Source organism: Heterodontus francisci, chromosome 1 (genome assembly GCF_036365525.1).
Source record: "Heterodontus francisci isolate sHetFra1 chromosome 1, sHetFra1.hap1, whole genome shotgun sequence".
Taxonomy (NCBI): Eukaryota; Metazoa; Chordata; class Chondrichthyes; order Heterodontiformes; family Heterodontidae; genus Heterodontus; species Heterodontus francisci.
In genome coordinates, this window is record NC_090371.1 from 6,805,886 (window position 1) to 6,830,802 (window position 24,917).

Genomic DNA, 24,917 nt, shown 5'->3' on the forward strand with positions numbered 1-24,917 from the left:
CCAGATCCTAAACACACACTGAACCTGCCTCCACCACACTCTCAGACAGTGCATTCTAGATCCTAAACACTCACTGAACCTGCCTCCACCACAATCTCAGACATTGCAATCCAGATCCTAAACACTCCCTGAACCTGCTTCCACCACACTCTCAGACAGTGCATTCCAGATCCTAAACACACACTGAACCTGCTTTCACCACACTCTCAGACAGTGCATTCCAGATCCTAAACACTCACTGAACCTGCCTCCACCACACTCTCAGACACTGCATTCTAGATCCTAAACACTCCCTGAACCTGCTTCCACCACACTCTCAGACAGTGCATTCCAGATCCTGAACACTCACTGAACCTGCCTCCACCACACTCTCAGGCAGTGCATTCCAGAACCTAAATACTCACTGAACCTGCCTCCACCACACTCAGACAGTGCATTTCAGATCCTAAACACTCACTGAACCTGCCTCAACCACACTCTCAGACAGTGCATTCCAGATCCTGAACACTCACTGAACCTGCCTCCACCACACTCTCAGGCAGTGCATTCCAGAACCTAAATACTCACTGAACCTGCCTCCACCACACTCAGACAGTGCATTTCAGATCCTAAACACTCACTGAACCTGCCTCAACCACACTCTCAGTCAGTGCATTCCAGATCCTAACTACGTGCTGGGTAATGAAAGATTTTGCTCATGTAGCCTTAGGTTCTCTTGTTAATCACTTTAAAACTGCGTTCTGTCATTCTCTACCCTTCCGTCAATGGGAATAATTTCTCCCTATCTACGCTGTGCAGACCCCTCTTGTTTTTGAGCACTGGATTACACTGGAGAGGGTGCAGAGGAGATTCACCAGGATGTTGGCTTGGCTGGAGCATTTCAGCTATGAAGAGAGACTGAAAAGGCTCGGGTTGTTTTCCTTGCAGCAGAGAAGGCTGAGGAGGGATAGGATTGAGGTGTACAAAATTTGGAGGGCCATTGATCGGATAGATAGGAAGAAACTTTTTCCGTTCGTGGAGGGGTCAAGAACCAGGGGGCATAGATTTAGGGTAAGTTGTCTGATGATACAAAGCTTGTGGAACGGTAAACTGCGGGGAGGATGTAGAGAGGCTGCAAAGAGATATAGACAGGTTAAGTGAGTGGGCAACAAAATGGCAAATGGAGTATAATGTAGGGAAGTGTGAAATTGTTCACTTTGGCCGTAAAAATAGAAAAGCAGAATATTTTTAAAAGGTGTGAAACTGGTAAGTGTTGATATTCAGACTGACTTGGGGGTACTCGTACAAGGAACACACAAAGTTACCATGCAGGTGCAGCAGGCTATTAGGAAGGCAAATGGCATGGTGGCCTTTATTGCAAGGGGATTGAAGTACAGGAATAAAGAAATCTTACTAAAATTGTACAGGGCTTTGGTGAGACCGCACCTGGAATACTGTGTGCAGTTTTGGTCTCTGCATTTAAGAAAGAATACACTTGCACTGGAGGCAGTGCAGTGAAGATTTACTAAATTGGTCCCTGGGATGAGGGGGTTGTCCTATGATGAGAGGCTGAGTAAATTGGGCCGATATTCTCTGGAGTTTAGAAGAATGAGAGGTGATCTAATTGAGACATACAAGATTCTGAAAGGGTTTGATCGGGTAGAAGCTGAGAGATTGTTCCCACTGGTCAGGGAATCTAGAACACGGGGACACAGTCTCAGGATAAAGGGTCAATCATTCAGGACTGAGATGAGGAGAAATTACTTCACTCAAAGGATTGTGAAACTTTGGAATTCTCTACGCCAGAGGGTTGTGGATGCTCAATCATTGAATACATTTAAGGCTGGGATAGATTTTTGGTCTCGCAAGGAATCAAGGGATATGGGAAGCGAGCAGGAAAGTAGAATTGAAACCCAAGATCAGCCATGATCGTATTGAATGGCAGAGCAGACTCAATGGGCAATTGGGTCTGCTTCTGCTCCGATTTCTGGTGCTCTTTTTCCGCTTATCTGACTCCCAATCTCTTTCGTTATCCAGGGACCTCCAGCTTTGTTGTCCTACCTTTCCCATTGGTGTGAATGTACCTCAGCTGTCCCCAAACTATCTCCTCTTTAAAGGCAGCACATTATTCAGTTACATTTTTGCCTGCCAATTTTTGATTCCAATTTACCTGGGCCAGATCTGTTCTCACCCCATTGAAATTGGCCCTCTTAAAGAGAGGAGAGAGGTTCTACCTCCTGGAGGGAGGCAGGAAGTGGCCACCTCGTTATGCAGCAGGGGCACCTCCCCAAATTAACTATTTGTACTCTGCATTGCTCCTTGCCCTTTTGCATAGATAACCTAAATTTTGCTATACTATGATCGCTGTCTGCCAAATGTTCCCCTCCTGACTCTTGATCCACTTGTCCCACCTCATTCCCCAGAATCAGATCCAGCCATGCCTCCATCCTCACCGGACTGGAAACTTACTGATGCAGAAACTCTTCCCCCTTTCTGTCCTTTACACTATTACTATCCCCATCTATATTAGGATAATTAAAGTCACCCATTATAACTACTCTATGGTTTTTGCACCTCTCGATAATATTCTTGCAAATTAGTTCCCATATATCCTTCCCACTAGTTGGTGGCTTATACAATTCACTCAGTAGTACAACGGTACCTCTATTGTTTCCTAGCACTAACCAAATAGATTCTGTCCTTGATCCCTCTTGGACATCTCTATTTTCAGTGCTCACTTTGGGCTGGATCTTCAATATGAAGGCAGGAAACCGAATCCAAGTCTGGTTTTGGCCTGAAACCTGCCTCCTCTGGGAAGCTGATTCAGGTTGCAATTTTCAAGCGGGAATGCCTTAATTGCTGTGGAGACAGATTTCCTATTCTCTTACTGCCATTTCAATCTCACTGGCTCTATCAGATGAAGTGTGAAGCTCATGTAGACCTCCATGGCAGCCATCGCTGAGTCTGCTGGTTGTCCTGAGGGAGAGATCTGCCTTCCACAGCACCAGAGGGAAGGGAGATGTCACAGGGGAGCTGCAGGCCTGGCTCTAAGGGCAGGATAGACCCTCGGTTCATCGATGCCCACCTGGATCTAATACTTGAGGCCATGAGGAAGAGGAGGGAGGTCCTCTTCCCAGAGGGTGGTAGGAGGAAGCCACCTCGTTGTGCAACCAGAACACCTCTCTCAGCAGTTGAAGAAGGGTCACTGACCTGAAAGGTTAACTCTGCTTCTCTCTCCACAGATGCTGCTGAGTATTTACAGCATTTCTTGTTTTTATTTCAGATTTCCAGCATCCGCAGTATTTTGCTTTTATTATATAAGAGCACCTCTCTGTTTAGTTGAACCCAATGCCCTCTGTGCCTGCACAGACGCATTTGTGTGAAAGTAGGTATAGTCCCCTGCCCACCTGAAAATGACATCCGTGACATGCCGGATGGCCTAATGAGATGCTGACTGCAAGATTCAACCTGGGTCCACAGCTGATCTCTGGAATGACCTGGTTGCATAGAAGTTCAGGGCGACAGAGACCTTGTCGGCTGCAGGTAAGGGACTGCCAGAGGGGCTGACAGGCCTCAGGTCATTGTGGATCAGAGCACACAGGACCGAGACCATCTGTCTGGATAGGTGCAGTCTACCATGGCACTGGAGCTCTGTCACTTGCAGGGAGCTGACTCTTGGGCCATGCACTCAATGTCTTGGGTCACATCTTTGTCTCCTTGCAGCTCCCCACTGCGCTCCTCTGGCCTCCTGCTGTCCAAAAGGTTGCATCTGGCACAGCTCATCCTGACTGCTCTGTCCTGCATCAGAGTAGCCTGTTCTCATCTGAACTCACTCAGCTGAGCTTGTACATTCACCAGACCTACCCCTACCAACCACAGCTGCCCCTGTGATGCCAGCAGCATACACCCCCCTCCAGTTTCCTGCCACTTACCAGTGAGAAATTCAACAATTCTAGCTGCAGCAATTAGAGAGAATGCAGAACAGATTCAAGAGAATGGTTCCAGAGATGAAGAACTTCAGCAATGTGAATAGATTGGAGAAGCTGAGACTGTTCTTCTGAAAAAGATTGAGAGGAAATCTGGTCGAGGTGTTCAAAATCATAACCAGTCTGGATGGAGTAGATGGGGAGAAACTTTCCCATTGGCCGAAGTGTCGAGAACCAGTTTTTAAGTTTAAAACATAAATATCTCAAGTTGTCATGTTGTTAGTCGTGTTTTTCTTTGTTTGAATCTTTTAAAGTTTTTGTTTAAAATGTGAAATCTTGTGGCGTACTTATTACAGTAATAACTGGGAATTTGACTATTACAGTAATAATTGGGAATTTGACTATTACAGTAGTAACTGGGAATTTGACTATTACAGTAATAATTGGGAATTTGACTATTACAGCAATAATTGGGAATTTGACTATTACAGTAATAATTGGGAATTTGACTATTACAGCAATAATTGGGAATTTGACTATTACAGTAATAATTGGGAATTTGACTATTACAGCAATAATTGGGAATTTGACTATTACAGTAATAACTGGGAATTTGACTATTACAGTAATAATTGGGAATTTGACTATTACAGTAGTAACTGGGAATTTGACTATTACAGTAATAATTGGGAATTTGACTATTACAGTAATAACTGGGAATTTGACTATTACAGTAGTAATTGGGAATTTGACTATTACAGTAATAACTGGGAATTTGACTATTACAGTAGTAATTGGGAATTTGACTATTACAGTAATAATTGGGAATTTGACTATTACAGTAGTAATTGGGAATTTGACTATTACAGTAATAATTGGGAATTTGACTATTACAGCAATAATTGGGAATTTGACTATTACAGTAATAACTGGGAATTTGACTATTACAGTAGTAATTGGGAATTTGACTATTACAGCAATAATTGGGAATTTGACTATTACAGTAATAATTGGGAATTTGACTATTACAGTAGTAATTGGGAATTTGACTATTACAGTAATAATTGGGAATTTGACTATTACAGCAATAATTGGGAATTTGACTATTACAGTAGTAATTGGGAATTTGACTATTACAGTAATAATTGGGAATTTGACTATTACAGTAATAATTGGGAATTTGACTATTACAGTAGTAACTGGGAATTTGACTATTACAGCAATAATTGGGAATTTGACTATTACAGTAGTAATTGGGAATTTGACTATTACAGTAATAATTGGGAATTTGACTATTACAGTAGTAATTGGGAATTTGACTATTACAGTAATAATTGGGAATTTGACTATTACAGTAGTAATTGGGAATTTGACTATTACAGCAATAATTGGGAATTTGACTATTACAGTAATAATTGGGAATTTGACTATTACAGTAGTAATTGGGAATTTGACTATTACAGTAGTAACTGGGAATTTGACTATTACAGTAATAACTGGGAATTTGACTTCCTCTTTTCGAAAGTTAACAGTGCGTAACGGGATCGTAACAATAGTTAACTTGCAATTTGGAAAATATATATTGACTGTGATTTGTCTGTTAATTCATGATTAATTTGTGTTGATTTTGGTTTGATTGTAAAAGTAAAAGTTATAAAAGTGAAATCTTGTCCATTTGTTTTTTTTATTGGGGTCATTGGGTTAATTCAGTACTTTTGGTTTGTTGATCTCCACGTGGACCATACTGTGTGTAATTTTGCTCTTCTCATATGGATGGTGAGATTGATGCTTTGGAAAGGGTGTGCTAGATTAATTTACAATTTGAAGATTTTAGTTAGCAAGACAGGTTAAAGAAAATCTGGGACTCTACACTTTAGATCGAGGTTTCTAAGAAGATGCAGGAAGCAGATTGACTTTCAGTTCACAATTTGTTCCAAATAAACAGGTTAGCAGGGACAAGGGATCACAATTTTAAATTGAACAAGGCTAGATTAGATATCAGGAGGTGGTTCTTATCCCAGATAACAGTGAAGCCCTGGGACAGACTGTCAGCATGTCAGAGATACTGGAGAAGAGATCTGAGGCATTGGAGGGGAAAGGTCGGAGGCCTTGGGGTTGGAGGTAGCAGAGATCAAAATGGTCAGGACAGTGGGAGATTGTGGCTGGAGAGGGTTGGGGGAAGCAGGTAACCTGGATCTAGCAAGGAAGTGAGAAGGCACCTGAAAGGCCTTTACCTGCTAGATCCAGAAGTCCTTGTTACCCTTTAACTGCCCAAGTTTGCAGGGATTACATCCGGCCAGCGTGAAATTTAGAATGGAGATTAACACAGTCTCATTATAATATTTAAATGACCAACCCACCTCCTGAGAGCAGATTGGTCACATGACTCCCACCACTGCCCCACCCCCTTAAAACCAGAGGTCAGGTTTGAGAATTTTTAACATTCTTACCTCTGACTCAAACTAAACCTGGCAGCTTTCCGGAGTTGAAATTCCCCCGTGATTCTACAGACTTTGTAATAAACTCCGGAATGAACCCTGGGAAAAATCCAGGTACAAATACTGGGATAAATGCTGGAATAAATCCCAGTACACACCCAGAATTTACCCATGGCAAAAATTCCGGTACGAATACTGGGATAAACGCTGGAATAAATCCCAGTACACACCCAGAATTTACCCTGGGAAAAATCCCGGGACAAATACTGGGATAAACGCTGGAATAAATCCCAGTACACACCCAGAATTTACCCATGGCAAAAACTCCGGTACAAATACTGGGATAAACGCTGGAATAAATCCCAGTACACACCCAGAATTTACCCTGGGAAAAATCCCGGTACAAACACTGGGATAAACAAAGAAGAACAAAGAACAAAGAAAATTACAGCACAGGAACAGGCCCTTCGGCCCTCCAAGCCTGCGCCGATCCAGATCCTCTACCTAAACATGTCGCCTATTTTCTAAGGGTCTGTATCTCTTTGCTTCCTGCCCATTCATGTATCTGTCTCGATACATCTTAAAAGACTCTATCGTGTTCGCATCTACCACCTCCGCTGGCAACGCGTTCCAGGCACCCACCACCCTCTGCGTAAAGAACTTTCCACGCATATCCCCCCTAAACTTTTCCCCTCTCACTTTGAACTCGTGACCCCTAGTACTTGAATCCCCGACTCTGGGAAAAAGCTTCTTGCTATCCACCCTGTCTATACCTCTCATGATTTTGTACACCTCAATCAGGTCCCCCCTCAACCTCCGCCTTTCTGATGAAAATAATCCTAATCTACTCAACCTCTCTTCATATCTAGCGCCCTCCATACCAGGCAACATCCTGGTGAACCTCCTCTGCACCCTCTCCAAAGCATCCACATCCTTTTGGTAATGTGGCGACCAGAACTGCACACAGTATTCCAAATGTGGCCGAACCAAAGTCCTATACAACTGTAACATGACCTGCCAACTCTTGTACTCAATACCCCGTCCGATGAAGGAAAGCATGCCGTATGCCTTCTTGACCACTCTATTGACCTGCGTTGCCACCTTCAGGGAACAATGGACCTGAACACCCAAATCTCTCTGTACATCAATTTTCCGTGGGAAAAATCCCAGTAGAAATACCGGGATAAACACTGGAATAAATCCCAGTACACTCCAGAATGAACCCTGAGATAAAATCTTCCAAAGAAAATCCCGAGGCTAAACCATTGGATAAATCACAGGATAAACCACAGAGTAAATGTAGTATAAACCTAGGAATAAACCTGAGGAAAAAAACCTTGGGATAAATCCACCCACAGGTTCATCCCCTAGATAAATCTTGAATTCATTCCAGGATACATGTTGCTCAGCAAGTACAATATGTAGGCCAGATTTCTGTAGCGTGGGGCTGCTGGATTAGTGTCACCACCTCAGCTTCAGTTATCTCAACTCTTGCCGACTTCTCTTTCTACTGTTCCCAGACTGAAAGAAATACATTGTTTTGAACTGTCCTGTTCCTATTGTGAATTTGGTTTCTAGATGTTTCTCTATGTCATCTTTGAGTAAAGAATTGAGTATCTTTCCTTTCACTGACGTTAAGCTAACTGGTCTATAATTCACTGAATTTGTTTTATCTTTTTTAAATACAGGGATCACATTCGCTGTCTGCCTGCCCTCTGACACTATTTGTATTTAATAAGTTTTTATATATATGTAATAGTGCCTCTTCTATCTCTTCTGTAGATTCTGTAAAATATACATGGACACACCCAGATCAGAGACATCACCCAATTATCAATTATTTATCAATTATCAATTATTTATCAATTATCAATTATTTATCAGTTATCAATTATTTATCAGTTATCTTCCCTTTTCCATCCTAAATGCCTTTATGTCTTTTCTGATTTCTTCTTCGAATGTCATTCCCAACCTGGTATTCTATCTGGTAAATAGTGAGGCAAAGTAACTACTCAATATTTCGGTCATTTCAATGACTTTACCTTGTCCATCCCTTAATGGCCCTATCCCAATCCTGATTTCATTTTTACTATTTGTGTTTTCTTCTATTCATTTGTGGAATGTGAGCGTCACTGGTATTAATTACTCAATCCTAATTGCCTTTGAGAATGTGCTGGTGAGCTGCCTTCTGAGGTTTTTCACCCAGTGACAATGAAGAAAAAGCGACATGGCTCCAAATCAGGACGATGTGTGACTTGGAGCAGAAAAACAGTTCCCATTCACTGATTACAAGGACTAGAGGACACAGATTTAATGTTTGAGGCAAGTTATACGGAACCTTTATAAAGCTCTGGTTACACCAGAACAAGAGTAATGCATCAACTTCTGGTCAGCACACTTTAGGAAAGATGTGAAGTTGTGAAGATATGAAAAAGGCCCTTGAGTAAGTGCAGAATGATCCTACATGAGGAACTTTAGCTACAAGGTTAGGTTGGAGAATCTGGGGTTTGTTCTCCTTGGAGCAAAGGAGATTGAGGGGAGATTTGATAGAGGTGTACAAGATTATGACAGGTTTGGATAGGGTAGACAAAGATAAGTTTTTTCCCATTCGCTGATGGTTTTCTTTTATTCATTCGTGGGATGTGGGCAGCACTGGCTTTGCCAGCATTTATTGCCCATCCCTAATTGCCCTTGAGAAGGTGGTGGTGAGCTGCCTTCTTGAACCGCTGCAGTCCATGTGGAGTAGGTAGACCCACAGTGCTGTTAGGAAGGGAGTTCCAGGATTTTGACCCAATGACAGTGAAGGAACAGCGATATAGTTCCAAGTCAGGATGGTGTGTGACTTGGAGGGGAACTTGCAGGTGGTGGTGTTCCCATGCATCTGCTGCCCTTGTCCTTCTAGTTGGTAGAGGTCATGGCTTTGGAAGGTGCTGTCGAAGGAGGTTTGGCGAGTTGCTGCAGTGCATCTTGTAGATGGTACACACTGCTGCCACTGTGTGACAGTGGTGGCGGAAGTGAATGTTTGTAGATGGTGTGCCAGTCCAGCGGGCTGCTCTTGTAGCCATAGCATTTATGTGGCTTGTTCACATTGAGGATACCCTCCATCGTGTTGTGTGGCACTTCCACCGTGCTGAATGGGATAGATTTCAAACAGATCTAGCAACTCAGGTCTGGGCATTCATGCGGCGCTGTGGGCCATCATCAGCAGCAGAACTGTACTCGACCACAATCTGTAACCTCATGGCCCAGCATATCCCCCACTCTACCATTACCATCAAGCCAGGAGACCAACCCTGGTTCAATGAAGGTGCAGGAAAGCATGCCAGGAGCAGCACCAGGCATACCTAAAAGTGAGGTGTCAACCTGGTGAAGCTACAACACAGGACGAGCATGCCAAACAGCGTAAGCAACATGCGATAGACAGAGCTAAGTGATCCCATAACCAACAGATCAGATCGAAGCTCTGCAGTCCTGCCACATCCAGCCATGAATGGTGGTGGACAATTAAACAACTAACTGGAGGAGGTGGCTCCACAAATATCCCCATCCTCAATGATGGGGGAGCCCAGCACATCAGTGCAAAAGATAAGGCTGAAGCATTTGCAACAATCTTCAGCCACAAGTGCCGAGTTGATGATCCATCTCAGCTTCCTCCCGAAGTCCTCAGCATTACAGATGCCAGACTTCAGCCAATTCGATTCATCCCATGTGATATTGTTACGAGATTGCTTTGGTTTCTTTTGTAAAATATGTTTTAAAGAACCTCCAGTTGAATTCTGTACATTGATTCATCTGGAGATGACTGAACTTTGATTTTTTTTAAAAGGAAGGTCAACAGAAGGTTTGGAACTGACTGAAATGTGAACAGACTGGAAGGCACCCATGTCTAAGTAACCCAGCAGCAGTTGTGACTCTGAAAAAAATGTTTTCAAAGGAATGACAGGTCAGGATTTATAGATGTCACAGGACTTGCATCTGAACAGTTTTGGTCTCATATTTTGAACTGTTAAAAAATATCCAGTTGGTGTTTGTCTGAAAACAAAAGTTAACTGCAGCATGCCTGCCAGGAGAAGACACTGATATCTTTCTCTTTGAAGAATCCCTGCATCAAGTTTTTACTATTTCCTCCTGTATTTGAAGAAACCTTTACTGCTAGATTGCTGCTTCAAGACCTAAGAAAATCCTTGTTGATGCTTCCTGCTGTAAAGCCTGACTGAAGCTTTCTGTGCTGCAGCTCTTGAAAGCCTCCCCAGACTGATCTTCAACATCGCCTGGAAGAGACTGTTCTGGGAAGATCCTTGTGACAGCCACCTATTCGCATTTGGGACGCCCAACCAACACAAAGGACATCTTTCCATACCTTCTTTTTAGCATAAGTTTTTTTTTGTTCCTCCTATTTCTTTGTCACAGCTGTAAACAAAAATCCTTTTTTCCCCCCGATTAACCAGTTGTGTATGCGTATGTATGTATGTGTAGGATTGGGATAGGTAAGGGCCTTCAGCATTTCAATTTGTAAGTATGTTTTACTTCATTATTGGTTAAAACTTGGTTTATAATAAACAGACAATTTAGTTGTTTCTTAAAGAAACCTGGATGATGTGCTTTATTCTGGAGAAAAATAGAGTATCTGATTGGCTATTTCAGTAAGTAGGAAAGGTTAAATATATGTTGTGACCTGTGAAGAAGTGGGTCTGAATTAACAATGCACTCCTCCAGCCTCAGTCATCTGAATATCAAGAAACGACTGAAGGCACTGGATACTGCAAAGACTATGGGCAACGACAACATTCTGGCAATAGCATTGAAGACCTGTGCTCCAGAACATGCCGCGCCCCTAGTCAAGCTGTTCCAGTATAGCTACAACACTGGCATCCAGCCGACAATGTGGAAAATTGCCCAGGTATGTCTTGTACACAAAAAAGCATGACAAATCCAACCTGGCCAATTACCATCCCATCAGTCTATTCTCAATTATCAATAAAGTGATGGAAGGAGACATCAACAGTGCTATCAAGTGGCACTTGCTTAGCAATAACTTGCTCACTGATGCTCAGTTTGGGTTCTGCCAAGGTCACTTAGCTCCTGAACTCATTACAGCCTTGGTTCAAACATGGACAATAGAGCTGAAATCCAGAGGTGAGGTGAGAGTGACTGCCCTTGACATCAAGGCAGCATTTGACTAAATATGGCATCAAGGAGCCTTAGAAAAATAGGAGTCAATGGGAATCGGGGAAAAACTCTCTGCTGGTTGGAGTCATACCTAGCACAAAGGAAGATTGTTGCAGTTGTTGGAAGTCAATCATCTCAGCCCCAAGACGTCGCTGCAGGAGCTCCTCAGGGTAGTGTCCTTGACCCAACCATCTTCAGCTGCTTTATTTTTATTCATTCATGGGCGACCCCTTATTTTTAAACAGTGACCCCTAGTTCTATATTCTCCCACAAGAGGAAACATCCTTTCCGTATCTACCCGGTCAATACCTCTCAGGATCTGTTACAATCAAGCTGCTTCTTACTCTTCTCCACTCCAGCGGATACAATCCTAGCCTGTCCAACCGTTTCTCATAAGACAACCTGCCCATTCCAGTAAACCTTCTCTGTACTGCTTCCAATGCATTTACATCCTTCCTTAAGTGGTTGGAATTTTTCTTTCTCGTTGGAATCTATCTATTCTGTGTATTCTGAATTATCCCCTTAAATGTCTGCAACTGCATCTCTATTGACCTATCCCTTAACCTAATTTGAGAGTTCACTTTAGCTAGTTCTGCTTTCATACCCTTATTAAAGTTTTCAATACTAGTCTCAGACCCACTATTCTCTCCATCAAACTGAATCTAAAATTCAATCATATTATGATCGCTGCTGCCTAGGGACGTCTTCACAAGGAGGTAATTAATTACTCCTATCTCATTTCACAATACCAGGTTTAGTATAGCCTGCTCTCTGGTTGGCTCCAGAACATGCTGTTCTAAAACTATTATACAAACATACGAATTAGGAGCAGGAGTAGGCAACTTGGCCCTTCGAGTCTGCTCCACCATTCAATAAGTTCATGGCTGAACTGATTACTCCACATTTCCACCTACCCCCCAATAACCTTTCTCCCCCCCCCCCTGCTTATCAAGAATCTATCTACCTCTGCCTTAAAAATATTAAAAGACTCTGCTTCCACTGCCTTTTGAGGAAGAGAATTCCAAAGACTCACGACCCTCTGAGAGAAAAAATTCCTGCTCATCTCTGTCTTAAATGAATGACCCCTTATTTTTAAACAGTGACCCCTAGTTCTAGATTCTCCCACAAGGGGAAACATCCTTTCCACATCCATCTTGTCAAGACCTCTCAGGATCTTATATGTTTCAATCAAGTCGCCTTTTAATCTTCTAAATTCCAGTAGTTACAAGCCTAGCCTGTCCAATCTTTCCTTAAAAGACAGCCCACCCATTCCAGGTATTAGTCTAGTAAACCTTCTCTGTACTGCCTCCAACACATTTACAACTTTCCTTAAATAAGGAGACCAGTACTGTACACAGTACTCTAGATGTGGTCTCACCAATGCCCTGTATAGGTGAAACATAACCTCCCTACTTTTGTATTCAATTTCCCTCATGATAAACAATAACATTCCATTAGCTTTCCTAATTACGTGCTGTACCTGCATACTAACCTTTTGTGATTCATGCACTAGGACACCCAGATCCCTCGGCATCTCAGAGCTCTGCAATCTCTCACCATTTACATAATCTGCTTCTTTTTTATTCTTCCTGCCAAAGTGGACAATTTCACATTTTTCAACATTATACTCCATTTGCCAGGTCTTTGCCCACTCACTTAATTTATCTATATCCCTTTGTAGCCCCTCCATGTCCTCTTCACAAGTTACTTTCCTACCTATTTTGTGTCATCAGCAAATTTAGCTGAAGGAAAAGGGAATGAGAACAAGGTGGGTAAAAGTGAGTATTTTTAATTCCTTCGTGATATGTGAGCATTGCTGGCATTTATTACTCATCTCTAATTGCCCGGGAATGGAGGGTAAATCCCAACATTGGCTCGTCGGGCTGTTTGCATGTTGTAATTTCTATGTTGGTCATTTGTTGTGTTTAGTCAGTTACCTTGATGCTCATTACTCACCCTCTGTGAACGCTGAAGGTGCTCAGTCAGGGTTAACTCAGGGGAGGTATTTTTGACTCCACATCTACTTGGAAATGATTTGAGATCTTCAGGTCTGTATAACAAATGTCGTCCAAGTTTATCTTGCTCAACATGTTCAATGATGTAAGTTCGATTACTGAAAACAATCAGAGCACTGAAGGGGAGAGACAGAGAAAGAAAGAGAAAAAAAAATACCCTTACCCTGGTGAGTAAGAAGCAAGTCTGTAGTTACATATTGAGTACCTCATGCTCTGCTGAAGGGATAATTTCCCAATACAATTACACAGTGAGTAATCCTTATCCTGCTGAATAAACACATCCCAGTACAATTACACAGTGAGTAATCCTTACCCTGCTGAATAAACACATCCCAGTACAATTACACAGTGAGTAATCCTTACCCAACTGAATAAACACATCCCAGTACAGTTACACAGTGAGTAACCCTTACCCTGGTGAATAAACACATCCCAGTACAATTACACAGTGAGTAACCTTTACCCTGCTGAATAAACACATCCCAGTACAATTACACAGTGAGTAACCCTTACCCAGCTGAATAAACACATCCCAGTACAATTACACAGTGAGTAATCCTTACCCTGCTGAATAAACACATCCCAGTACAATTACACAGTGAGTAATCCTTACCCAACTGAATAAACACATCCCAGTACAGTTACACAGTGAGTAACCCTTACCCTGGTGAATAAACACATCCCAGTACAATTACACAGTGAGTAACCTTTACCCTGCTGAATAAACACATCCCAGTACAATTACACAGTGAGTAACCCTTACCCAGCTGAATAAACACATCCCAGTACAATTACACAGTGAGTAATCCTTACCCAACTGAATAAACACATCCCAGTACAGTTACACAGTGAGTAACCCTTACCCTGGTGAATAAACACATCCCAGTACAGTTACACAGTGAGTAATCCTTACCCTGCTGAATAAACACATCCCAGTACAGTTACACAGTGAGTAATCCTCACCCTGCTGAATAAACACATCCCAGTACAATTACACAGTGAGTAATCCTTACCCTGCTGAATAAACACACCCCAGTACAGTTACACAGTGACGAACCCTTACCCTGGTGAATAAACACATCCCAGTACAGTTACACAGTGAGTAATCCTTACCCTGCTGAATAAACACATCCCAGTACAGTTACACAGTGAGTAATCCTCACCCTGCTGAATAAACACATCCCAGTACAATTACACAGTGAGTAATCCTTACCCTGCTGAATAAACACATCCCAGTACAATTACACAGTGAGTAATCCTTACCCTGCTGAATAAACACATCCCAGTACAGTTACACAGTGAGTAATCCTCACCCTGCTGAATAAACACATCCCAGTACAATTACACAGTGAGTAATCCTTACCCTGCTGAATAAACACATCCCAGTACAATTACACAGTGAGTAATCCTTACCCTGGTGAATAAACACATCCCAGTACAATTACACAGTGAGTAACCTTTACCCTGCTGAATAAACACATCCCAGTACAATTACACAGTGAGTAATCCTTACCCTGCTGAATAAACACATCCCAGTACAGTTACACAGTGACGAACCCTTATCCTGCTGAATAAACACATCCCAGTACAGTTACACAGTGACGAACCCTTATCCTGCTGAATAAACACATCCCAGTACAGTTACACTGTCAGTAACCCTTACCCTGCTGAATAAACACATCCCAGTACAGTTACACAGTGAGTAACCCTTACCCTGCTGAATAAACACATCCCAGTACAATTACACAGTGAGTAACCCTTACCCTGCTGAATAAACACATCCCAGTACAATTACACAGTGAGTAACCCTTACCCAGCTGAATAAACACATCCCAGTACAGTTACACAGTGAGTAACCCTTACCCTGCTGAATAAACACATCCCAGTACAATTACACAGTGAGTAATCCTTACCCTACTGAATAAACACATCCCAGTACAATTACACAGTGAGTAATCCTTACCCTGGTGAATAATCACATCCCAGTACAGTTACACAGTGAGTAACCCTTACCCTGCTGAATAAACACATCCCAGTACAATTACACAGTGAGTAATCCTTACCCTGGTGAATAATCACATCCCAGTACAGTTACACAGTGAGTAACCCTTACCCTGCTGAATAAACACATCCCAGTACATTTACACAGTGAATAACCCCTACCCTGCTGAATAAACACATCCCAGTACAGTTACACAGTGAGTAACCCTTACCCTGCTGAATAAACACATCCCAGTACATTTACACAGTGAATAACCCCTACCCTGCTGAATAAACACATCCCAGTACATTTACACAGTGAGTAACCCTTACCCTGCTGAATAAACACATCCCAGTACATTTACACAGTGAATAACCCCTACCCTGCTGAATAAACACATCCCAGTACAGTTACACAGTGAGTAATCCTTACCCTGCTGAATAAACACATCCCAGTACAGTTACACAGTGAGTAATCCTTACCCTGCTGAATAAACACATCCCAGTACAATTACACAGTGAGTAATCCTTACCCAGCTGAATAAACACATCCCAGTACATTTACACAGTGAATAACCCCTACCCTGCTGAATAAACACATCCCAGTACAGTTACACAGTGAGTAATCCTTACCCTGCTGAATAAACACATCCCAGTACAGTTACACAGTGAGTAACCCTTACCCTGCTGAATAAACACATCCCAGTACAGGTACACAGTGAGTAACCCCTACCCTGCTGAATAAACACATCCCAATACAGTTACACAGTGAGTAACCCTTACCCTGTTAAATAAACACATCCCAATACAACGTATGTCAGCCAAGAGCGACGTCTCAATTCATTCAATCTTTGCTGCCTCCGGAGAATACTTGGCATCAGGTGGCAGGACCGTATCTCCAACACAGAAGTCCTCGAGGCGGCCAACATCCCCAGCATATACACCCTACTGAGCCAGCGGCGCTTGAGATGGCTTGGCCATGTGAGCCGCATGGAAGATGGCAGGATCCCGAAGGACACATTGTACAGCGAGCTCGTCACTGGTTTCAGACCCACCGGCCATCCATGTCTCCGCTTTAAAGACATCTGCAAACGCGACACGAAGTCCTGTGACATTGATCACAAGTCGTGGGAGTCAGTTGCCAGTGATCGCCAGAGCTGGCGGACAGCCAAAAAGGCGGGGCTAAAGAGTGGCGAGTCGAAGAGACTTAGCAGTTGGCAGGAAAAAAGACAGAAGCGCAAGGGGAGAGCCAACTGTGTCACAGCCCCGACAACCAATTCTATCTGCAGCACCTGTGGAAAAGTCTGTCACTCTAGAATTGGCCTTTATAGCCACTCCAGGTGCTGCTTCACAAACCACTGACCACCTCCAGGCGCTGACCCATTGTCTCTCGAGACAAGGAGGCCAAAGAAGTACAGTTACACAGTGAGTAACCCCTACCCTGCTGAATAAACACATCCCAGTACAGTTACACAGTGAGTAACCCCTACCCTGCTGAATAAACACATCCCAGTACAGTTACACAGTGAGTAACCCCTACACTGTTGAATAAACACATCCCAGTACAGTTACACAGTGAGTAACCCTTACCCTGCTGAATAAACACATCCCAGTACAGTTACACAGTGAGTAACCCCTACCCTGCTGAATAAACACATCCCAGTACAGTTACACAGTGAGTAACCCCTACCCTGCTGAATAAACACATCCCAGTACAGTTACACAGTGAGTAACCCTTACCCTGCTGAATAAACACATCCCAGTGCAGTTACACAGTGAGTAACCCTTACCCTGCTGAATAAACACAACCCAGTACAGTTACACAGTGAGTAACCCTTACCCTGCTGAATAAACACATCCCAGTCGTTACACAGTGAGTAACCCTTACCCTGCTGAATAAACACATCCCAGTACAGTTACACAGTGAGTAACCCTTACCCTGCTGAATAAACACATCCCAGTACAGTTACACAGTGAGTAATCCTTACCCTGCTAAATAAACACATCCCAGTACAGTTACACAGTGAGTAACCCTTCCCTGCTGAATAAACACATCCCAGTACAGTTACACAGTAAGTAACCCTTACCGAACTGAACCAGTAAACTACAGGTTAAAAAAAGTTGAATATTTATGCCCACGTTTCATTAAAATAATTAACAATCAAAGAAAGAATTGTCAGTTTTTTACCTGAATCCTGAGCAAGTGCTCGCAGAGACCTGAGATCCGGGGAATCTTCTGACGGAGCCTTCATAGCAACAGCGATACTGTAGGAAGATGGTTAAACCTCAGTATAAAACCTCCTGATACTCAAAACATCCCAAGAGAACATTACCAAGTTTAATGAAGACCTTGAGGGAGGAGTCTGGGGGCTGAAGATTCAGTGACACTGGGAGACAATCCCACAAGGAGCGATTGTGAGGATTCAGTGACATTGGGAAACAATCCCACAAGGAGAGATTGTGAAGGTTCAGTGACACTGGGAGGAGATTATGACGATTTACTGATACTACGAGAGATTCTCAAAGGGAGGAGGAACAAAAGATGTGGTTTGAAGATTTCTCTAAAACTGGGATACAGACCCAAAGGGAGGACGGAAAGGGTTGGAGCTGGGTGCTGAAACTTCACTGACTTTGGTCTCTAATAGTGGCCTCTCTTCCTCTCACCCCAGAACCACGCTTTCTGAGACTAGCCATTTTGTCAAGGTTGAGTCAGCATTCCCTATGATATTAATGCAATGTTTGAAACGTTAATCTCTGGTGCAACAGGCCACAAGCGCAGACGGTCAGCACTGGCACAAAATAAAAGAGCAAGTCATGATGAGGTAGGTAGTTATTATCTGGTTCAGGTTGATATCAGGCTCGACACCTCTCCATCTCTCCCCTATATTTCTGTTTCTGTCCACTTCCTCTTTCTTTTCCTGGGCATTCCGGTTTTGGACTTTCCTAAACTCCACACACATTCCCGCAGCATATCCTCGACACTATTGCTGGAGTAAGGAAAACGGGAAAAGCTACATCTAGCAGCAACTGCATCTTTAACGCAGAAAATGGAAGATGATTATTAAGGGTTGAGCCGTAGGCTGATTGGCATTGTTTAATGTAATTATAGACACTTTGAACTGATACGAGGTGGGGTTGGCGGGGAGGGGGACTCGCAGCATGATTTTCCAATTTCTGGCCCCCTCCCCCATGAAGTCACGCATTAAGTGGTCGTTAGAGGGAGGCGACGGCGTTTTTTTGTTATTCTTCCGTGGGATGTGGGCGTCACAGGCCAGGCCAGCATTTATTGCCCATCCCTAATTGCCCTTGAACTGAGTGGCTTGCTAGGCCATTTCAGAGGGCATGTAAGAGTTAACCACATTGACGTGGATCTGGAGTCACATGTAGGCCAGACCAGGTAAGGACGGCAGATTTCCTTCCCTAAAGGACATTAGTTACTAGTCCAGTAACAATACCAGTATGCCACCCCCTCCCCAGTGGTATTATCACTGGACTAGTAACCCAGAGACCCAGGGTATTGATCTGGAGACATGGGTTCGAATCCCACCACAGCAGAAGATGGAATTTGAATTCAATTAATAAATCTGGAATTAAAAAAGCTAGTCTAATGATGGCCATGAAACCATTGTCGATTGTTGTAAAAACCCATCTGGTTCACTAATGTCCTTCAGGGAAGGAAATCTGCTGTCCTTACCTGGTCTGGCCTACATGTGTCTCCACAGCAATGTGGTTGACTCTTACATGCCCTCTGAAATGGCCTAGCAAGCCACTCAGTTGTATCTAACTGCTATGAAGTCAATAAAAAGGAATGAAAGACTCCCTTCCTAACAGCACTGTGGGTGTACCTACTCCACATGGACTGCAGCTGTTCAAGAAGGCAGCTCACCACCACCTTCTCAAGGGCAATTAGGAATGGGCAATAAATGCTGGCCTGGCCATCGACGCCCACATCCCTGAATGAATAAAAAAAATATTGTTGCCACGTAAATGAAGACAGACAGGTCTGATGTTGCAATAAAATGATGGCGTGCTGGAGACACTGAGCAGATCAGGCAGTGTCTGTGGAGGGAGGAAGGTAGGATTAACAATGAAGGTTGATGACCCTTCATCAGAAGCTGACCATGACTTTACCTGAGAGTAACACAGACTCTTTCCAACAGGACTGATCAGACAGTGACTAACATCAGCAAGCCCTCGCTAATCCACAGCACTTACTGCAAACACTAACCCTGCTGAGACCAGCTGGGGCTGCTGGTATTGACCCCAGGGTGCTCAATGAAATGGGGGAGGGGGGTCTCACTAGAGACAGAGATAGTCCCTGTGGACTGGTGACTGATATAAAACCAACTTCAGCCACTGTAACATTGTTCGAAGTGACCGTTGGAAACAGCCTGTGTCACTCCCTGGACAGAGTAGGTTTATTCGAGAATCACAACATGGCTTTTAGTCATGTCTCACCAACCTGGTTGAATTTTTGAGGAGGTAATCAATTCAGTGGCTGAAGGCAGACTATCATTGTATTGATGAATGATGTGTGACTTGGAGAGGAGCTTGCAAGTGACAGTGTTCCCAGACATCTGCTGCTCTTGTCCTTCTAGGTGGTAGAGGTTGTGGGTTTAGAAGCTGCTGTTGATGGAACCTTGGTGAGTTGCTGCAGTGCATCTTGTAGATGGTACACACTGCTGCCACTGTGCGTTGGTGGTGGAGGGAATGAATGTGTAAGGTGGTGCCAATTAAGCAGGTTGCTTTGCCTTGGATGGTGTTGAGCTTCTTGAATGTTACTATAGCGGCACAGTGGCGCAGCGGTTAGCACCGCAGCCTCACAGCTCCAGCGACCCGGGTTCAATTCTGGGTACTGCCTGTGTGGAGTTTGCAAGTTCTCCCTGTGTCTGCGTGGGTTTCCTCCGGGTGCTCCGGTTTCCTCCCACAAGCCAAAGACTTGCAGGTTGATAGGTAAATTGGCCATTAGCAATTGCCCCTAGTATAGGTGGTAGGGAAATATAGGGACAGGTGGGGATGTGGTAGGAATATGGAACTAGTGTAGGATTAGTATAAATGGGTGGTTGATGGTCGGCACAGACTTGGTGGGCCGAAGGGCCTGTTTCAGTGTTGTATCTCTAAAAAAAAACAAGTGGAGAGTATTCCATCACACTCCTGACTTGTGCCTTGCAGATGGCCTGTTCATTGATGGTCAGTTTCAGTTCCACCAGGGACACTTAGCTTCAGGTCTCATTATAGCCTTGGTTCAAACATGGAAAAAAAGAGCTAAGTTCAAAAGATGAAGTGAGAGTGACACTCTGGACATCAAAGCAGCATTTGACCCAGCGTGGCATCAAAGAACTTGAACAAAAATGAAGTCAATGGGAACTGAGGGAAGCTCTCCACAGGTTGGAGTCATTCCTACTACAAAGGATGATGGTTGCAGTTATTGGAGGTCAATCATCTCTGACCCAAGACATCACTGCAGGAGTTCCTCAGGGTAGGGTCTGAGGCCCAACCATCTTCAGCTGCTTCATCAATAATCTTCCCTCCATCATAAGGTCAGAAATGGGGATGTTCACTGAATGTTTCAGTATTCAGTACCATTTGCAACTCCTCAGATTTTGAAGCAGTCCATTCCCACATGCAACAAGACCTGGACAACATTCAGGCTTGGGCTGATAAGTGACAAGTAACATTTGCGCCACACATGTGCCAGACAATGCCCATCTCTAACAAGAGAGAATCAAATCATCTTCGCTTGACATTCAATGGCATTACCATCACCATATTTCCCACTATCAACATCCTGGGGGTTACCAGTGACCAGATACTGAACTGGAGTAGCCATATAGTAGCTACAAGAGCAGGTCAAAGGCTAGGAATCCTGCAACGAGTAACTCACCTCCTGACTCCCCAAAGCCTGTCCACCATCTACAAGGCACAAGTCAGGAGTGTGATGGAATACTCTCCACTTGCCTGGATGGGTGCAGCTCCAACAACACTCAAGAAGCTCGACACCATCCAGGACAAAGCAGCCCACTTGATTGGCACTCCATCCATCAACTAAACATTCACTCCATTCATCACCAGTGCATAATACCAGCAGTGCATCCCATCTGTAAAATGCACTGCAGCAACTCGCCAAGGTTCCTTCGACAGCACCTTCCAGACCAGTGACGTCTACCATCTGGATGAACAAGGTGAGCAGTTGCATAGGAAAACCACCATCTGCAAGTTCCCCTCCAAGTCACACACCAGCCTTACTCGAAATTTTATTGCGGCTCCTTCACACTCGCTGGATCCAAATCCTGGAACTCCCTCCATTACAGCACTGTGGATGTATCTACACCACATGGACTGCAGCAATTCAAGAGACAGACCTTCTCAAAGGCAATTAGGAATGGACAATAAAAGCTGGCCTTGCCAGAGATACTCACATCACATAAGCAAATTTAAAAAAAATCATCACTGGATGATTCTGGGTTAGGAAGGAACAACCAGCCTGGGTTCCCACCCAGTGACTCCGGCTGGAAACTGTCAATCTTGTCAGGGATTAAGATTGAGAAATATTTAAGAAATCTATTTCATGCAGAAGAATCACTAATACTGCTTTCATTTTAGTTCTGCAGTTAAAATCTTAAATTAAGAAACCTGCACTTGTGGCTGACGACCATATCTGTACAATGTCAACACATCTGTCACACAGTAACTATCATCATATCAAATAGTCTTGGATAGTTCTAATCTTCCACGGATACAATTATATCTTTATTCTTTTCTGTATAACTAAAGAGATAAGGCAGATTATGTTTTGCCCTAAGAACCACGCACTGTGGAGTCTTTATGAATCTTTTGCATGTTGAGCTAACGATACCCAAATATAAAAGCAAGAGTGAAGGTCAAGGAGGAGCAGATGAAAAAGCCTTTGAGCTGAGTTTAAAAACAATTCCTTTGTAATATGAGGTGGGGAGATGAAAGGGAGCAATCTGGAGAGTTAAACTCATCTGACCGTAATGAGCATCCTTTCACAACCAAATCTTAAGTAACCATGATGTTGCTCGTGAGTATCTTGGTTCATTTCACCTTTAATAAACCTCCTGGCATTTGACCATGTGTTTGAATTCATTTTAATACAGAAACAGGACTGCAGTATTTTTCAATAAACTGAAACAAAAATATATTCCCAACAGCCGAGAACAGGACAAGGCTTGATTACGATTCCTTCATTGTTGAATACCACAGAATCGTTACAGTGCAAAAGGAGGCCATTCAGCCCATCGTGTCCACACCGGCTCTCTGGAAGAGCAACTCCCTCAGTTCCATTCCTCTGCCTTCTCCCCATAACCCTGCACATTCTTCCTTTTTATATAACTGTCTAATTCCCTTTTGAATGTGTTGAACGGTGCTGGACAATTAAACAACTAACTGGAGGAGGTGGCTCCACAAATATCCCCATTCTCAATGATGGGGGAGCCCAGCACATCAGTGCGAAAGATAAGGCTGAAGCATTTGCAACAATCTTCAGCCAGAAGGGCCAAGCTGATGATCCATCTCGGCCTCCTCCTGAAGTCCCCAGCATCACAGATGCCAGACTTCAGCCAATTCGATTCACTCCGCGTGATATCAAGAAACGACTGAAGGCACTGGATACTGCAAAAGCTATCGGCCCTGACAATATTCCGGCAATAGTACTGAAGACCTGTGCTCCAGAACTTGCCGCACCCCTGGCCAGGCTGTTCCAGGACAGCTACAACACTGGCATCTACCCTGCAATGTGGAAAATTGCCCAGGTTTGTCCTGTACACAAAAAGCAGGACAAGTCCAACCCAGCCAATTACCGCCCCATCAGCCTACTCTCAATCATCAGTAAAGTGATGGAAGGTGTCATCAATAGTGCCATCAAGCAGAACTTGCTTAGCAATGACCTGCTCAGTAACACTCAGTTTGGGTTCCGCCAGGGCCACTCAGCTCCTGACTTCATTACAGCCTTGGTTCAAACATGGATAAAAGAGCTGAACTCAAGAGGTGAGGTGAGAGTGACTGCCCCTGACATCAAGGCAGCATTTGACCAAATATGGCATCAAGGGGCCCCAGCAAAACTAAGGACAATGGGAATTGGGGAAAAACCCTCCGCTTGTTGGAATCATACCTAGCACAAAGGAAGATGGTTGTGGTTATTGGAGGTCAATCATCTCAGCTCCAGGACATCACTGCAGGAGTTCCTCAGGGTAGTGTCCTAGGCCCAACCATCTTCAGCTGCTTCAGCAATGACCTTTCTTCAATCATAAGGTCAGAAGTGGGGATGTTCGCTGATGATTGCACAATGTTCAGCACCATTCGTGACTCCTCAGATACTGAAGCAGTCCGTGTAGAAATGCAGCAAGACCTGGACAATATCCAGGCTTGAGCTGATAAATGGCAAGTAACATTCGCGCCACACAAGTGCCAGGCAATGACCATCTCCAACAAGAGAGAATCTATCCATCTCCCCTTGACATTCAATGGCATTACCATTGCTGAATCCCCACTATCAACATTCTAGGGGCTACCATTGACCAGAAACTGAACTGGAGTAGCCATATAAATACCGTGGCTACAAGAGCAGGACAGAGGCTAGGAATCATGTGGTGAGTAACTCACCTCCTGAATCCCCAAAGCCTGTCCACCATCTACAAGGCATAAGTCAGGAGTGTGATGGAATACTCTCCACTTGCCTGGATGGGTGCAGCTCCAACAACACTCAAGAAGCTCGACACCATCCAGGACAAAGCTGCCTGCTTGATTGGCACCACATCTACAAACATTCACTCCCTCCACCACCGACGCACAGTAGCAGCAGTGTGTACCATCTACAAGATGCACTGCAGCAATGCACCAAGGCTCCTTAGACAGCACCTTCCAATCCCGCGACCTCTACCAACCAGAAGGACAAGAGCAGCACATACATGGGAACACCACCACCTGCAAGTTCCCCTCCAAGTCACACACCATCCTGACTTGGAACTATATCGCTGTTCCTTCACTGACTCTGGGTCAAAATCCTGGAATTCCCTTCCTAACAGCACTGTGGGTATACCTACCCCACATGGACTGCAGCGATTCAAGAAGGCAGCTCACCACCACCTTCTCAAGGGCAATTAGGGATGGGCAAAAAATGCTGGCCTGGCCTGCGACGCCCACATTCCATGAATGAATAAAAAAAAAATTAACCTGCCTCCACCACGTTCTCAGGCAGTGCATTCCAGACCTTAACCACTCTCTGCAAGAAAAAGTTTTTCCTCATGTCACTTTTGCTTCCCTCACCAAATACTTTAAATCTGTGCCTTCTTGTTCGCGATCTTTTCATGAGTGGGAACAGTTTCTCTCTGTCGACTCTGTCCAGACCCCTCATGATTTTGAATACCTCTATCAAATCACCTCTTAGCCTT

The 24,917-nt window shown here is 43.9% G+C and overlaps 1 protein-coding gene across 1 annotated transcript in view; it reads right to left on the bottom strand.

Annotated features, from left to right (window-relative positions):
- The window catches only part of LOC137377644 (disintegrin and metalloproteinase domain-containing protein 12-like), a 369,827-nt gene that overhangs the window by 246,966 nt on the left and 97,944 nt on the right, over positions 1-24,917 (bottom strand). Inside the window, exons 5-6 of the mRNA XM_068047522.1 lie at positions 17,696-17,772; positions 13,469-13,643 (exon numbers count right to left, since the gene is read on the bottom strand). Of these exons, the coding sequence (XP_067903623.1) occupies positions 13,469-13,643; positions 17,696-17,772 (252 nt within the window). The remainder of the gene's footprint in view (positions 1-13,468; positions 13,644-17,695; positions 17,773-24,917) is intronic.